Source organism: Sturnus vulgaris, chromosome 4, assembly GCF_052056855.1.
Source record: "Sturnus vulgaris isolate bStuVul1 chromosome 4, bStuVul1.hap1, whole genome shotgun sequence".
NCBI classification, from domain to species: domain Eukaryota; kingdom Metazoa; phylum Chordata; class Aves; order Passeriformes; family Sturnidae; genus Sturnus; species Sturnus vulgaris.
This window is the reverse complement of record NC_142246.1, coordinates 43,075,534-43,093,595: the sequence shown is the minus strand read 5'-3', so window position 1 is coordinate 43,093,595 and position 18,062 is coordinate 43,075,534. Positions and strand designations below refer to the sequence as shown.

The window sequence follows — 18,062 nt, the reverse complement described above, 5'->3', positions numbered from 1 at the left end:
CAACATAGGTTAACTGGCATGCAGGCACTGGAGCTGCAAGTGGCATTTCTGGGAGTCTCTTTGGCACAGAGGTGAGTTTTCAGGTAGGTGAGGGCTGGAGATGCAGGGAAAAACAGTGGAGCTGCAATGTCAGAGCAAGAAGCAAACAAGGAGCCCTGGGAAGAGGCAACCTAATCTCTGCCACCAATCCTCCTCTGCACGGGGAATTCAGGGTGCTCAAGGCTGCTGAGCAGGAATGTGGAGTGCAAAGAGATTTCTGGCTGCCAGCAGAAGTAGAGCTGGAAGGTGCAAACACAGGCATCTGGCAGGGATGCATAGTAGGCAGGCAGCAAAGGAAGGTTCCCCCGGAGAGCTGTGATGTTGATGAGAACAATGTCCTCCGGGAGAAGGGAGAGAGGAAAGCCACAAATGAAAAAGAGACAAATTGGGTCAGACTTTGCAATTTCTGCTGTTTCCTCATGGGAGGGTGCCTTGTATGTACTTTGTCCTCTTTGTATGTTGTCTCACCTGAGTGTTGACCCCTGTCACATTGAGCTGGCCTAAAAGCTGTAACCTAAAACTCAACCAGCCTGGAGGTGGGCAGGTACCTGAGTGAGTGATGATAGGATGGATTTGAACAAATACAGAGAATCCCAGCCAATCCATTGAACCCTAGGTGCAGATGTATCATTGGCCAAGGGAATGAGTGACTGGGACAGTAACCAATCACATGTGTATACCCTGGAAATCCAAACCCTCTATTTAAGGAGAGTTCAGAACAATAAAGGAGCTTTTGTCACATGAATCACAGAGGGTCATGGTGCTTGTCTCCAGCCACATCCCCAGACAACGCCATTGATACCGACTGCCCAGGGAAGTGGGACTGAAGGTGGGGTGCCTTGGTTTCAGTAATTCAACCAGGAAAGAACTCACTGAACAATGGTCTCAGGACATCAGCTGCCTCTTCACCTAACACTGACCTGCTGTACATCCTCTGTGTTGGCAACAAGCAGAGGCATGGCCTGTGTGGCCGTGCATACGTGCTGTTAGGGCAGTGCTGGGGGTTAAGAACAAGGACATGAGTAACCCACACACTGCCAGCTGGAGAGCAGCAGCTTTCCCCAGTCTGCTTGTGGTTTGACCTCTTCACCAACCAGTGGCTCTCCCTCTGCAGGCACCACTGCTCAAATTTACCAGCCCACATTTAGCTGGGTAGTGCTCCCCAAGCTAGAATCAATTTGGCACTGTTGGCATGCTTTATTTTAGGCCTTACACCAACCTTCTCCATTTGTGAGCATTTATAGAACCTCATTCTGTTGTCACTCATGGTTTTGTTTAAGAATATGTGCATATTTCCTCAAATACTTCTACTCGTGGGCCAGGGAAAATAATTTGGAGCATGTCTGATGGCTTGGACCCTTTTTCCATAACTCAGAAACATTTTGAATGCCTGGTTCATCACAGCACCTTATGGTAGAAGGGCATCTGTGCAAGTTTATGTATTTTTAGTTGCATTTCAGTTTAATTTTCCTACAGTGGCTTTTTAGTTCCCCTGCACAAAAGGGAGAAGTGATTTCTTGATAGGGCAATGATATCATGGACTGAGGCTATATGTCTGAGTGGGTGTGGAGAGGCCTGAAATGACCTTGTAGGTCAGGGTCTCAAGCAGAATCATTAGACAGGAATTGGAAGGAGAAGAAAATGGCTGAAAGTGAGTGAGAGTGGGAATGGGATTCCTCTGAGTGTCTGTTCAGATTACAGATGAGCAAAAAACTGGAAAGTAAGCATCCTGAATCACCAAATGCAGTTCAGTCCTGCAGTCCTAGGCTGATGAGGCAGAGAGACATTAGGCTCTGTTGTTTTTTCCTGTGCAGTACCTGCCCAGTTCCAGTGTGCTGCCAATTTTCCACCTATAAATAACCTGCCTATGGGCAGTTTTTGATTGATCAGGTTGCCTGGTTGTTTTATTTTCTAAAAGTAAGTATTTTGATGACAACTTTAAAAATACCACCTAAATCTGTTGCTAGTGAACTCACACTACTCCTAGATTTACTCCTTTAGCCTACAGCACTGCGTTATCCAATTACTCTTGGGAGACCAAAAAGCCCAGCAAAAGAGCCTCATCTGAACAGCAGATGAATTTAACTACAGACTGCAATTTTTTGTTTGGGATTCATGTGGACAAATATCTAGGTATCTAAACTGTGATACCCCATTTTAAGGCAATGGGATCATTTCTCTTGAAGTCATCCCATCTTAATCTAGGTGTTAAAGACACACCATATTAATTTCTCCTAAAATACGTTCTTTCTCTCCATTGACTTTGGAGGACATCATATATTACCAGTTCAGCTGTGGGCATCTAAAGACAGGGAAGAGAACCTTGTCCTTCAAGATCCAAAGCTCTACATCAGAGACAGACAGACAAAAAGGAAAATGACACAAGGGGTCAAAATGCTTATAGTCCTTCAGGGGGGAAGAGATGGAATGAGTGAAAAAATTATCCGTAACTTTTCCTCCCTTCCCCATATGCCCAAACCATCTCTGTCAATTCTGGATAACCTTAAGCAGTTATGACTAAAAATAATGCAACTGGAAGGGTGGGACTTCTCGGTATTAATTTGTATACGTTGGTCAGCTACTGTAGAACAAATCAGAATATGAATTAAGACTAAAGTAGGTCTTCTGCACAGAGTCTCAGGTGGATGACTGAGGGAAAAAGCAGTTCTCAAGGAGCCAATCTAACCTGATTAACCTGATAGAGAGCCCACAGTGATTTTGTGAACTCACTGATTGGCCTCTGGAGATTGTTCACTCTTTCACCCTCAGTAAGATACCTACTGAGGTAGATAGGTTTTGTGGCATGCTTGGGAAAATTAAATTTTAAATATTCTCTTTGACCAATATGCAATAAAAGTTTGAAAGGGAAAAAACCTCTCTTGGGCTTCAAAAATTGTTTTTCCAGCTCCTCAGAAGGATAGAAGAACTAAAGTCATCCTGTTGGGAGCAAAGACAAGCTGGATATTGCAGGAACCTCTGCAACATAAAAAAAAAGCCATGACAAATCATCATTATGAAAACTGTGAAAGTGGAGTGACACAGGATCCACATCTGTGTGGCTTCTCTTGAATAATTTCAGTCCAGAAGACCAGAAACAGACTGTTTCTGGGGCTGGAAAAAACTATCTAGTCCTGTCAGCTGATCTGATCTGATCTGAGCCCCTGGCTCTTCTGGCTTGGCCTGATCTTCTCTCTGCCACAGGTTCCCAAAACAGGAAAAGGCACTGGCAGAGAATAAGGATGTGTCAGTAAAAAGGAAGAGCTGAGGGCAGTAGGCAACAATGGTCAGTTTTAGAAGCTTAAATTTCATTAGCAAGTATCAGACTGCTGGCAACATGAGAGTCATCCAGGCAAGTGTTTGTTTCCCTGCTTACAGGACATTTACAATCAGAGTAGGAAAAGGCAGATAAAATGAAGAATGGACTGAAACAAATGCATTCCTTTTCTCCCTATTGTCAGAATAGAGATAAGACATATGCTTGAAGTAAATATTAAACCTGAATGTTACTATCTACTGTAAGATGCTGACTCTTCTTGATGTAACCAGGATTTGAAACATGTACAGGAGATGCCCTGTGGTAAAAATGAATATACAAAATAATATTTGCAGATTCAGATGAAAAAGACCTGAGGTGAGACTGAAGTATGAAAGCTACTTACTAAACAGGAGTAGGATCAGAGTAGTAACTAATCTGTTTCAACTCTGAACTGTGTTAAATATTTTAACAGTGCCTTCAACAAGACAGAACAGTAAAACTTACATTTTAGATTTATGCAAATCTTCTCCAAAACAAGCTATGCATCTTATATTTGCTCTGACTGTATTTCATATTTTAGGCATAATAATGAATACACATACCTGGCAAATGTTGGCCATCTACATGGTCTTAGCTGCAAACTTCTCTGAACAGCAAGCACTGAAGCAGACTTGTCCTTCGTGTTATGCCAGTCAGCTTTGCAACTGCTCCTCCATGGGCTTGGACTTCATTCCCCCTGGGCTCACGGCCAAAATTACAGTGTTAAACCTGGCCCACAACAGGATAAAGCGCATCCAATCCCAGGACCTGCAGCAGGCTGTGAACCTGAGAGCGCTGCTGCTGCAGTCCAACAAAATCAGCTCCATAGATGAGGACTCATTTCAGTCCCTGGCAAAACTGGAGCTCTTGGACTTATCAAATAACAGCTTGGCTCACTTGTTCCCTCTGTGGTTTGGGCGCCTTTCTTCACTCCAGCACCTCCATCTTCAAGGCAATTCCTACAGAGACCTGGGGCAGAGCTCCCCCTTTTCTAGCCTGAGGAATCTGAGCTCTCTCCACTTGGGCAACCCGTGGTTCTCTGTGATAAGGCAAGGGAACTTTGAGGGCATTGAGCTTCTGCACAAGTTGTGGATTGATGGCAGCAATCTCAGTCAGTATGAGCAGGGAAGTTTGCAATCAATTAAGGAGATAAAGCACATGATCATAAACATAAGAGATATTAATGTATTCTCAGAAATTGTTAGAGACCTTCTGCACTCTGTCACTTGGCTGGAAGTGAGAAGAATAACATTCAGTACCGCTGAAGAAATGCAAGTATTGAGAGTCATGTCTTCATCTTTTGCAAAGAAAATTTCTTTGAGAAAGACCTTACTAACAGATGCTACCGTGCCTGAGATTGCCAGCATCTTAGAAGACATGCCAAAATTAGTGGAACTAGAACTGGTAAACTGCAGACTCTTGGGAACTGGACAGTGGAAAATGCAAATACAAGCAAAACAATCCCAGACACTTAGAGTTTTCACAATAAAGAAATTATCTATAGAAGAATTTTACTTGTTTACAGATCTTCAGGCTGTGGAAGGTCTACTATCTCTTTTTACGAGAGTCACAGTTCAAAACACTAAGGTTTTTTTGGTACCATGCAGAATTTCCCAAAATCTTCGGTCATTAGAATATCTTGACCTTAGTGCAAATTTGCTTGGAGACCTGAGTTTACAGCATTCAGCTTGTCAGGGTGGTTGGCCATCACTACAAACTCTAAATTTAAGTCAGAATTCATTGAGTGACTTAGAAATGACAAGTAGAAGTTTGTCTCATCTAGGAAACCTAATTGTTTTAGACATTAGCCAAAATAATTTTGGTGAGATTCCCAATGTGTGTGAATGGCCAGAAAATCTGAAATATTTAAACCTGTCCAGCACTCAAATTCCTAAAGTAACCTCCTGCATTCCTTCAACACTGGAAGTTCTGGATGTTAGTGCAAACAACCTGAAGGAGTTTGAACTGCAGCTCCCATTTCTGAAAGAGCTGTACCTCACAGGAAACCAGCTGAAAACCCTGCCAGGTGCTGCACCCATTCCAAACTTAGTGGCCTTGTCTGTCCGAAGAAACAAGCTGAACAGTTTCTCCAAGGAGGCGTTTGAGTCCTTCAGGAGAATGGAGCTTCTGGATGCCAGTGACAACAACTTCATCTGCTCCTGTGAGTTCCTCTCCTTCATCCATCACGAGGCCAGGATAGGCCAGGTGCTGGTGGGGTGGCCGGACAAGTATGTGTGTGACTCTCCGCTGGCGGTGAGAGGGGCGCAGGTTGGCACTGTGCACCTCTCCCTGATGGAGTGCCACAGGTCCCTGGTGGTGTCGTTGATCTGTGTCCTGGTGTTCCTGGTCATCCTGCTGCTGGTGGCCATCGGCTACAAGTACCACATGGTCTGGTACCTGCGGATGACGTGGGCATGGCTGCAAGCCAAGCGGAAGCCCAAGCGAGCCCCGCCAAAGGACATCTGCTACGACGCTTTTGTCTCCTACAGCGAGAACGACTCTGACTGGGTGGAGAACACAATGGTGCGGGAGCTGGAGCAGGCCTGCCCTCCCTTCCGGCTCTGCCTGCACAAGCGGGACTTTGTGCCTGGGAAGTGGATTGTGGACAACATCATCGATTCCATTGAGAAGAGCCACAAAACGCTCTTTGTGCTGTCCGAGCACTTTGTGCAGAGCGAGTGGTGCAAATACGAGCTGGACTTCTCGCATTTCCGCCTCTTTGATGAGAACAACGATGCGGCAATTCTCATCCTCCTGGAGCCCATCCAGAGCAACGTAATTCCCAAGAGGTTCTGCAAGCTGCGGAAGATCATGAACACAAAGACCTACCTGGAGTGGCCTGCTGGTGAAGAGCAGCAGCAGCAGCAGTTTTGGTTTAATTTGAAAATAGCTCTAAGATCCTAGACAGGGACATTAAGGAATAAATATGTAGTGGATCTGCTCTGGATTTGTTTCCCTTGCCTCTTTGTCCCATCACTTATCTGCATCTAAATAACAGAGAGCTGGGCTACTGCAAATTCCAGCACTTGCTACGAGATTATTACTTTTTGTGCTATGGTTCTGAATAGTTTTACAGGTTTGGGCTGCAATAGAGTTAATTTTCTTCATAGCTCCTTCTGTGGTGCTTTGGTGGGTATTTGTGCCCAAAACAGTCTCTATAACACAGGGGCTTTTTAGTTATTACTCAACAGTGATAGCACAGTGTCTAGGTATTTTCTGTTTCTCATGCTGTCCTGCCAGCGAGCATCCAGTGGGTGCATCATAATTTGGGAGGGGATGCAGCTAGGACAGCTGATCCCAGCTGACCAAAAGGATGTCCCACACATAATGTCATGACCCCTGAAAACATAATCAGCACTAAAAGTTGTGGGAAAGAAAGAACAAAGGAGGATGTTACCTTATTTTCCTTCCCAAGTAAAAGTTTTGTGTCATGGAGTCTGGCTTTCATGGCAATTGCTTAACATTTTCCTGTTGATGGAAAGCAGTGAATTAATTCCTTCTTCTGCTTTGCTTGTGAGCACAGCTTTTACTTTAGCTGTTCAACTGCCTTAATCTGAACTCCCAAGTTTTCTCACTTTTACCCTTCTAATTTTCTCCCGTGTTCCACTGCAGGGAGAGTGAGAGAGTGGATATGTGGTGCTGAGTTGCTTTCTGAGGTTAAACAACAATAGTTATCTACACATGTTAATTCGCAGTACAAGCAAAAGCTGTTTCATTTAAATATTTGATAATGAAAGGTTGTTTAGATATACAGCTATGTAGTTTATATGTCTTCATCTTTGCAAAAGTTTCAGGAGAGAACCTGCCTAGCCAAAGGTTTTTCTGCATTCTTTGTATAAACCAATTTTCATTAAATACTATAAAAGTCAGTTTATGCAGCAAAGAATTTTGTCCTAGCTCTCCTAGTCAGTGGATCTAAGGACTGATTCTCTGTATTTCAATGTCACAGAAAGTTAAATGCCCAGATCTCCTGAAAATTGTGGCTATAAGGCTTAATGTACAAATATGCTTTCTCACTGCAGTTCTGCCTGTGGTAGCTCTTAGGTTCTATAATTTCCTTTATGAAACATATCTACGAAGGATGATTTCTGTCTAACTTCATTGTACTATACGTAGCAATAGATGCTTCAGAGTAGGGTTCAAATACTCTTCTGACTTGCCTAAGTGGAGTTTAAGCTGCTCTCAGCTACAATGTGAGAAACACAAATATATAGTACTTGAATCCAATGCCACGTGCCTCTCTTTTTTTTTCAGCAACCTAACATAGGCATGAAAAGAGTGTTTCCTACCTTTTGCTCTCCTTGTAAATATAGCCCTCAAAACTAGAGTGGGTGGAGAAGATCCCACATAGGACATAGTATTTGCTGTCAGGCGGGATCATGTTTTCCTAAGAAGGTTCCTGAGTGTCTTCGTTTGAAAGCCAGGTGTCTGCTAGGGAAGGCAGGACCCTCCCTTGGATTGGAGAATGTAAACCCCGTCCCTCCGAATTATTATAATTTTGAAATTAAGTGGCTCTCAGGCAAAGATATAAGGATAGCAATAACAGATCTTTACTAGTATGTATACGAAGGCAAACAAAAGCAACAACAACTGTGGAATTAATAACAAACAAAACCAGGGACCCCATGGGAGCCTTCTCGGCCGAGACGGCAAAGGAGGGAGGAGAGGCTTTGCTTCACAAAGTCCTGGGGCAGTCGATCCCGGTGCCCCTGCAGGACTCTGAGGAGCACTAAGCTGGAACGGCAGGAATGAGCAAAAGATCCCGGTCTGGTGGGTGAGATGTATCCGAAACTTTTCGGCAGCAGCTGGAACTGCTGGACGTCCCAGCAGGGCAGGGAGATGTGGGGCTACAGCGCAGAGAAACCCAGAGTGGAGCCCAAGGAGCGGCGGGGTTGAGGGAGCGACGACGAGGAGGAGCCACAGAAAATTTTGGGTGAACCCTAATAACTTGGTTATGGTAGGCCAGAAGGACTATGAACTTCTGGATCAGTTCAGGGCTTAGGTGCAGCTTAGGACATTTCCAGGCACATACAGAAGCAAGTCTTAAAACCTTTCAAATGGAAACACTTACAACATCTGGCTGTAACTGTGATGAGACCATGTCCAAGTTAGTGTTTTCATTGCTGTTTTGATCTTGGGCATCTAATGTGGAACAAAAAACCTGTTCAAACACTTCACTGTAACTGAGTTGATTGCATTTGAAGTTTCCTCTCACAGCTGGTTACTTGTTGTTTTACTGCTTTCAGCAAGTCCTCTGCATAATGAAAGTGTCTGTGAGAGCAAAGTATCTCTGTTCTTTCCTAGCCATTGAGAAGGCTGAGGACACACCTGCTTCCATTACATCCACAAGCAGGCACCTTTGACAGCTTATTTACATACATTTTTGCATTTATGACTGCAGGCATAACACATATTAAGAATTATTAACTTTGTTGCTTCATCTAAGCTTAAAAAGCCACCTTCTTTCTATGTATTCAAGATTGACTCTTTCTTTCATTTACTTTGGGTTTTTTTTTCAGCACAGAATTTCCTATTTTTAGCATCTAAACCTTATTTTCACCTATGGATGGCTTCATACAATATCTGCTTTATTCTTATGTATTAAAGCATAAGTTAAGTAAGTGTATCTCTGGTTTCTAATAACAATGTAGAGATTCTTAAAATAGTGATCATGTTTAATCTGAATTCAGAAGCTACTTCTTCAATCTATTTCTTCATTCTAGGAAATATATTTTTTTCTAGCATGAGCTTCCCATTAAAACCATCAATTTATTATAACTCTTCCTTTGAGAAAATAAAATATGTTTTCAAAGCCTTGCTGTAGTGCAAAAAGAGGCAAAATTGTTTCTAGCATACCAGAATTCCACTAATTGCTATTTTCTCTAGTCTTTTAAAATTTAATACAGAATATGCATATTATTGTAGGCAGGTAAATGTCCAACACTTTGAATTCTCACCAATAATCTGCATCCTATTCTAGAACCAGTGAGTACGTAGTACCTTGGATGATGCTTGTAACAACTGACTGCCAATCCACCACATAACAGAGGCAGTCCAGAAGTTGTCCTTAAAATATTTGGGTGTTCTCACACAATCTGTTCACAAGGAAACAGGAGAGAAAATGCAACAATAGGTAAATCTTGGTATTTTTCTTAGTCAGAATCGAAGCACGGTATTGGGTTAAATTTTGGAAGTAACTTTTTTTTTTTTGGTGCTCATTATTTACTTCCTTTGTGCCCGTAATTTACTAATTTACTTTCTCTTTTTTTTTAATAGAGGTAAGGTTAAAATTAAGGATCCTGTGGTTAAAATAGGCTCCGAGAAAATATGCCAAATTTTTCTTTCACTCAAATAGTTTTTCACAGACATAGCAGCAGATCTTCAACTATTTTTTTACTTGGTAAAGGAAAAATCTTGTTTACTAATTACTGAAAGGGAAAATACTGTTTGTTCTGTAAATGCATTACTTTTTTTAAAAAAAAGTTAATGAACAAAATCCACTGCCTGATTTTTATAAAATTGTGATTTATATTCTTTAAAGAGTTCCTCTCATTATAAAAATTAATTCTGGATGTCTTGAAATCAAGAAGTATAGGAGCTAGGACAGAGAGTACTCTGGATTTAATTAGCATAAGCAGTTTGATAACCAAGATGCCTTGGCAAGAGCAAACAAAGCAAGAAAATTGCATCAAGACTGGCGACAGGGAAGAAGATTGAATCAAAATGTATGTGTTTGTCTGTGTGATGTTGTCCTGGAGTACAATGCAAAAATGTGTATTCTATCACCATCTGTTAAAATGTGGGAGGGGTGGTGATCCTTATCTCTGTGGGAGATATCCTCTGCTGATGTGCCATCTGATAAGATCAGGGGGATGATCATCGTTATCTATTCACAACCCATCCTTCTTCCAGAAGATATATTCCGTTAATGGGCCATTAAGTCCTATTGTGTGACTGATAAGATTACATCATCCCATTGGGAGATGCCCCAGCCAGGGGCAGGAGCCAAGCCTTTCCTACCTAGATAAAAAAACTGGGGTTTGGGATGCGAAGGCAGACCTTTCCATTGGATCCCAGAGAGAAGTTGGACCTTTTCCACATCATCGCTGGATCTTCGGAGGAAAACTGCACCTTCTACAGGAGCACTGCTTCAACGGAACCACATCCGTAATCCAGGAGGACTGCAGCCACCATTTATACGGACTGCTACCAACACCCTGACTGACAGGGTGTCAGGTTGTATTTCTGACTGTGTTGGTGGTTGTTTCTTTTATATTATTGCATGTATTTTATTTTTTTTTTCTCTTTTCTCCTATTAAATTGTATTACTGACTTGGAGTCTCGCACTGGTTTTACTTTCAAACCAATACAGATGTTTAACCCAATCAATGTAGTAAAAAATTACTAGCCTTATATAAGCTCACAATAAATTTAGGTTCTGATCACCAGTCAGTAGTCCCTGTCTCTCTCTCAATTGTTGATGAGAAGGAAAATATATATGTACTTTTCCTAGCTTGCTTGGGGTCTCAGATAAGGTAAAGGCAAAGGCAAACAGAATTATCATCTTCCCTAAATATATTTTTTCCTTAATAATAACAAGTTTTCCATTCATTTAATGTGGCCATCTCATCCCTCCACTGCAGATAAAAAAAAGAATTAGTAAGTAATCAGGCTATGGTTTAGAAAATCCAAATGAAAATCACACTTGTTACAGAGAGGGTATGGGTTGCTTGACAACCTCTTCAAATCGGCTTTCTCAGGGCCATCTGGGCAAGTTTGGTTCTTGCCAACAATACAACAGCTGTGGATACAGGATTCATGAAACCCAGTATCAGGTGTATTTTTAAAGAATCTTTCAATTGCAAAAACCACTCTGTGCTTACATCTGAAAATCTGGTCAAACCATCAGCAGGTAATTTTAATGACTGAGTGTGGGCAATGCCTGGTTTTATAATCAAGTAGTTTCAAATTACATTAAATATTTGGACTATCTGAAGTTATTGTAAAACTGAATCCAAAGTCCTGAACATCCAAACTGGTATTCATATTTCCCCCTTTTCAAGAAGCCAGGATACTTTTATGAAGTGCAGAAGTGGGTGATTAGTAACATTGTTCCAACACATATTCGATAGTTTTCATTTTCAGTTTCTGTAATGCAAGATGTGGAGTTATTTGGTATCCATGGGTCACTGGCTCTTCTATCAAGCTCTAGAGTACAGGACATTGGTTGAGAAGGGTTCCGCATTGCCTTAAAACTACCTGGCAAACAGCCCCAGGCACAGCTGGAGGAAATCCTCTTCAATACACAGGAGTGGAGCCTGAATTAGCAGACCTGGCTGGTAGGTCAGCATGCCTGCTCCAATCCTTCCAGGCACACCCACAAAGGCTGCGCACCAAATACTTGGAAGGTGGATTTAAGCCTGGATCTATAGGATTATGGTCACCCTTGCATCATTCGTCAGCCAGAAATCTGCAGGGCCTCAACGTGTGTTACAGAACTGAAAAATAATTTGTATTCCTATTTTACCTCTGCACAATGTTGTTTCTTGGTTTCTTGTTTTGTTTTTTTTTTTCCCTTGGACTTTATTGTCATCATTATTTTGTAATACATAGCATAAAAGAGGAGAAAACAATAGTTACATAATTACATGGAAAGGATATCCATGATTACAGGACAACAGTTAGGTATTTTCAATGATTCTTTCTTTTTTTATATCCACAAAGATTTTCTGTCCACAGACTGCACAGATGTCATTGGACGAATTTCTTGTTTGTATGCTACTGATGTCGTAAAACTGTCAAGATCAAATTTACAGGAAATAAAGAAGCCAAAGAACAAAAAATATTTACTTAGAGTCAAAGATGCATAAACACATTTTAGCTGCCATCAAAGATAAGGATAGCATGAAAATGGCTACAATTGTCTAGGTTTAGAAGTGCCAGGATGCACAGTTATCAAAGAATAATTAAAATCTTATTGCTGATGCAAGAACTTTAGTGACCATCTGCTTGATGTTAAGTAACTGGACATAAGGTGATTATGTCAGTATAATTCTCTTATTTGAAAGGGGAAGATAGGAGCTATAAAAAGGAAAGGACAAGAAGAGCCTTTCACAGACTTTGGGGAAGGAAGAAACTTGCCCTCCTATGGCCATTAGGAAAATGGTGTAGTTTTTCGCACATAGGGATTTGCCTGTTGAAAACCCCAAATCCCTGAAGGCCTGGCATATGTCAGTGGCTACTGCATTAAAAGTATTCTCCTAATCATAAGGTAGATGAGGGAGTTCAATCATTTGTCTGTGGCACAAGAACCGCTCTTCTCAAGGAAAAGAAGTTAGTTTACTGCAGGAGTATCCAGTAGACCTTATTCTCATGAACCCAGGGGCAAAAGAGATTCAAGAGCTCACTTTCCTGTCCTTGTCAGTGGTATTGAAGATATGTAGGGTATGTAGGGGTATGTAGGTATATAGGGGGTGATGTACCCTGGCAGATAGAGCAGTGGTGGAAGCCATGTAGGCAGGACAAGTCTTCACATAGTCGCTTCCCATCACTCCCACAGTACAATACATAAAAAAGCAGTGTCACGGCAAAATCCACGGTCATCAGACTTTTCCGTCATAAGACCGTGAAAGATTATTCATGTCAATCTGTTCTTCACCAAAACGCCAGAACTTCTTAATGCATCTAGAAATTTTACCTGGGTAGAATTTCGATTTTCTTTATGTTTGTCCAGTATTTCTGCATCCCACTGAGAGCTACAGTGCTGAACTCAGTTTGAGCTGCTGTCTGGCCAGAAATTCCAGGGATTCCTCAAGAACAAATAGAACAGCCTTGTAATGCATCTGATGTAAGTCCAATACTTCTTGAAGGGGTTGCAGATATTGCAGCCTCTGTTCCTTTAATCAGCTGTTCCTTTAAGTCTCAGAACTATTGCTCAGGTATATTGTATAGTTGATGAATCTAAAAGTATGTAGTTGTGATGAAAAATTCTTGGCAGAAACTTATCAGTCTTCTGTTACCAATACTCTTCAGCTTTATTCTGTTCAAGTATCTTCTTTAACTTCAGTTAAATTCCCACCCCCCCAAGTGTATTTTAGGATACAGGTACAAAATTTGTCAGCTCTTATTTAAAGGCTTTTACTTTGTGTCCTGTAGCAGCAGAAATGACAAGTCCTTTTCAATGTTGAAAAGCTCCAATTTTATGATATTTTGTAGCCAATTTTCAGTCTCCCAGGACCTGTTACACATAACACAATCTCAGAGAGTTGACAGGAGACAGTAACATTTTTGCAGACTCTATCATGTTGGACATTTGGGAGTCGGGGATTAAAGACCACGTGTGTTTTAGCAAAAATTTTGCTCTGAGGAATTTATATGCAGTGGGCTCTTTCAGCTGCAGAAACTTAACATTTCTTTGACTGGCATGTGAGACATTATTGAGATTTGGTTGATCTTGTTGCTTCTGCAAAACAATTAAACTATTCTAATTGTTCTGCACAATAAGACTGTAACTAAAGCCCCTTTCTGTAAGAAAATGTATCAGCTTGGCCTACCTGTAGCAAAACTGAGTAGCTGTGGCTCCAAAAGTAGTTTATAACTTGTTCTCAACATTGCTGGCTGTCAAGCATATTCATACTTTAAGTGCTGGGGTGTTTGCTGCTCCAAACCAAAAAGGAAATTAGCCCACAGTTTGAAGGAAGTAGTAACTCACTGGAGTTAAAATCTTTGGCAGTGGTCAAAATAGAGACCTTCAAGCAACATTAAAATGTGGTAGAGTAGGAAATCATTATCATCAGAAACAATCATAATGTAGTTTTGATATTAATGTACTTATTTATTTTTATCCATTATGTCAAGCCTTCTGATGTCGCATCACCTTCAGGTGCATAAATGGAGAATTGAGGATTACTCATAAATTAGGGGATTAAATGAGTGAACACAGCAGCCGTACAATGTTGAAGGGTTTTCCCCTTCTCTCTTCACACTACGAACACAAGCTGTAAAATTACTTAATATCAAACTTTAGGTCAGCTATGCAATAAAAAACCCCAAAAAGCAGGAGGACCTACAGCTCCACAATGCAAAAGGGGCTTCATATGCAGAGGTGGCTGGTGAAGACAGCAGCCTAGAACAATTTCACTGCCTGATAGAAAAATCTATCAAATAGAAAATCCTGACTGCTTCCAATCCCAATTTTACCTGAAGTTATCTACCTAAAGAATTAATTAAATCCAAGCATGCTAAACATTAATCCTCAATCCCAATTGCATTTATGGATCATGAGGAACAATTTGTACACTAACATATGGATAGAAAAAAAAGAAAGACTGCTCAAGACCGTGTATATTTTGCAGAGTGGCACAGAATACTCCATGTGTAACTTCTATTGAAATATTTATATAAATTCAACAAGTTTTAGGCTTCTATATGTCAGTCTTACTTAAAGGTGAAAATAAATGCATAATACAGGAAAAAATACAGGAATGAACCCCCATCAAACCCAGTTTATTTTACTTCAGTCTTCACAAAAAATGATAATTGTGAACAGATTGCCAACGTAATTAAAACTAACAGTTCGGAATGTGAAGGAGGGAAACAAAGGACAGAACAGGACTAGAAGACGTAGAAAATAACTGAGGTAAGTAAGATATAGCCAAGTCACTATACCATCTATGAAATTCATCTAAACCACTTAAAAAACAACAAAAATGGGACATTCTTTGATGTTCTTCCCAAGAGAGGTTGCTCTGAAAGTTATGTAACGGTAATAATTGTGAGCATTCCTCACATGGACATAGATATGGTTTTTCACCAGCAAAGGTTGATGGCAAAATAAAGAGAAAGAGCCCACATAAGCAGCAGTGGGACTGTTGGCAAAATTGAGCCACTAATTTCAAAGTAATGACATCCCATGTTTCCATTGTGCGTGGTCAGATTTGATTAACAGACTGTCAAACTGTAAAACTTAGGCATAAAATGTTATTGTACAGCATCTGACCCAGGAGTGCCTTTGACTCTAGAATGTTAGCCTGCCTTGCACTCTGTAAATAATTAGTAAATCCAATGTAGTACTTGGTAATTACAATGAGAGACAACTCATCAGACTGCTCACATCATATGCTTAGAATCTAAATTGTCTATTGCTAGATTTTTTTTTTACTGGAAGAAACACTGAAGTTTGTTTTAGAGCTCAAATTAGGTGTGGTGACCACAAGGTTAAAGCTTTGGGAGCAAGTTTTGTGAAATCAGTGGAGGCACTTTGCTCTTTAAGCCTTAGAGCTGCTCTTAGGAACTTTCAGAGGCACATTTGGCCGCACTACTCCTGGGGGGTGCTTGGGTACATAACCACACTAATATAGGATTTTATTAAAACCTCTTTCTTCAGCACAGAGTGCTGTGGCTTAAAGTTTTAAATGCTTTTTCCTAAATGAAATGAAATCAAACTCAATACCGATATTAGCTTGAGCTGCCCACAGTGATGAAATATTCTATTTCTTTTCCAATAGGCACATATTTGATACCCACTGAAGAGTTAAAAGCCCTTAATGTCAGCTCTCTCTGTAGTCATGTTAATAAAGCATGGATTTGGGATTGTGGAAGCCTAATGATGGCAAAGATAAATCAAGACTGACTTTAGTATGTTTTTGTAGAGTTAACTCCTGGATCCTTACAGAAATTCTAAAACTAAAGTCCCAAAAAACTCTGAGGGGAGACTGTTTTAAAATTTGTGCTTGGTTTGGTGCAGAAGATTCTTTAAAAGCAAACAAAAAGCATAATTCACCTAGAGTAAAAGTATACTTCTATGGAAGATGAATCTCTTTCCTTAATCCAAAAAGTAGAATTCTGAAGGAATGTGTGTTACTCCTTGTAAAACTTAAAACAGTTTTGCCATAGATTCCAACTGTAGGAGGACTCAATTCTTCTTCTCTAAGAAAAAAGGAGAAACCCTTGAAAATAATCCCCCCAAGCCCCAGAAAGCATGGAAACCTTGAACAAACTGGTATTTTGCAATACAAGTTCAAATAAATTAAGAGATTAAAATGCCTGTAGAAGATAACAACACAGCATCACTAGATCACATCAGTGTTAGGCCTTTCTCCACCCTGCAGCCCTGACTGTAGGTGAGCTCAGTCTGCTGCCATAAAAGTGACAGAGCTCCTTCCATGCCCTGCTGCCCTTCTGACATGCCACGTGTCAGTGGCCTCTACTGATCCCTGACTGCAGATCCTGAGGTTTCCCGGCCTTCACCAGAGGCCACTGGAGCTTTTCTGTTTTTTCTCTTGCTTGCCTGGCTGGCTGACTACTGTCCAATGTGAACTCCCTCTGCTGTGCTTATATACTGTGGGTTGCTTTTTTTGTTTTCCAGTACAGTAAAGTTTGAATTTAAGTGGCAAACCAAAACTGCATGAGTATACTTATTCAGTAAATTGCCTACTTTCTAATAATAAATTATAATAGAATTTTGTTATCATGTTAGCTGCAAAATTAAATGCTAATCAATGAAAAAATGGCAACATAACCTTCTTTTGGGTGATGTCTGTATACTTCAATTGATATATATTACTTGCAGCAATTGTTTCAATTTTCCTTATTGATTTTCATGTCTTTCAGATTGTTAATTTGAATACTGTTAGGCTCTATATGAAATGCATGAGTATTTTGTCATGTAAATGAGAACAAATATAGGAATAGAGTCATACAGATTCAAACCCCACTATTGATTTATTGTTAATACTGGAAGGTCACCATCTGGACAATTACATAAAATAATACATCTGCATTGCTGTTAAATAGGAGGTTTAACATCTGGATCATATTATTCCAAATTTTCCTCATCCACTCATCATAGCAAGAGGAATTTCCTGACAAATTAGATTGCTGCCCAAAGGTAAAATGTTTTTCTCATTACCATACTTTAAACGAGCTCAAAAAGACCTAGAAGTGAAGTCAGCATCAGCGTCATAGACAACTTTCCATTTTCTAATTATGCAGATTAAATAGGTTGTACAAGCACCAACTGGAAAACATCCATCTGTCCTCTGCTTCCCTCACAATGCTCTGAGGAAGTAAGAATGACTATCACCAGGAAATTCAACCTGAGAACATTGTCCTACTATCCTTTCCGTCTTATAGCATAAGGTAAAAACTATATATATAAAGAAAGTAACTGTGTAATTTTTAGATTTATTGTAAGAGGTTGACCTTATCAGAACTTCTTAACTTGGCAAGGCAAGCTAACTGGCTCCCTAAAAATATAGTTTATTTTGATGTAGGCATATTCAAATACCCGAAAACATATGCATTGAAGAAATAATATATCAGGCTGTTTGGGGTTTTTAAGGTTTAGTTAATATGATTATATTTGACAGCACATTGAAAATTGACAGGAATTTCTGTATTAAGTAAATCAACCAATCTTATTTTTTCAAGATTTGCCTCATTACTTAGGTAGAGAAATCAATGTTGTTACGACTATGCTGTTTCATTTTTCAGCTATATTCCTAAGTAAGTTCTTATTCTGTGACTGCCACATGATATAATCAGTAAAATGGGCAACCACCTATGGTACCAGATGCAAGGCTTTTGTGTTTGATCTACCTTTCTATCTAAGACGTTTAAGATAAGTATTATGCCAGGGGAGAATAACTTTGTTCCTATATATAATGTTTATTTAATTTTCATCAATGGACAGCTTCCAATGGCAAGCAAATTGCATTAAAGAATCAAT

The 18,062-nt window shown here is 40.3% G+C and overlaps 1 protein-coding gene across 1 annotated transcript; it reads left to right on the top strand.

The window, feature by feature from the left end:
- The first annotated feature begins 3,806 nt into the window (after positions 1–3,806).
- On the top strand, positions 3,807–10,851 carry TLR2 (toll like receptor 2). The gene has a single exon (XM_088163686.1). It carries the CDS (start codon positions 3,836–3,838, stop codon positions 6,236–6,238), a length of 2,403 nt encoding a protein of 800 aa, XP_088019812.1. The 5' UTR covers positions 3,807–3,835; the 3' UTR covers positions 6,239–10,851.
- Positions 10,852–18,062: the final 7,211 nt, after the last annotated feature.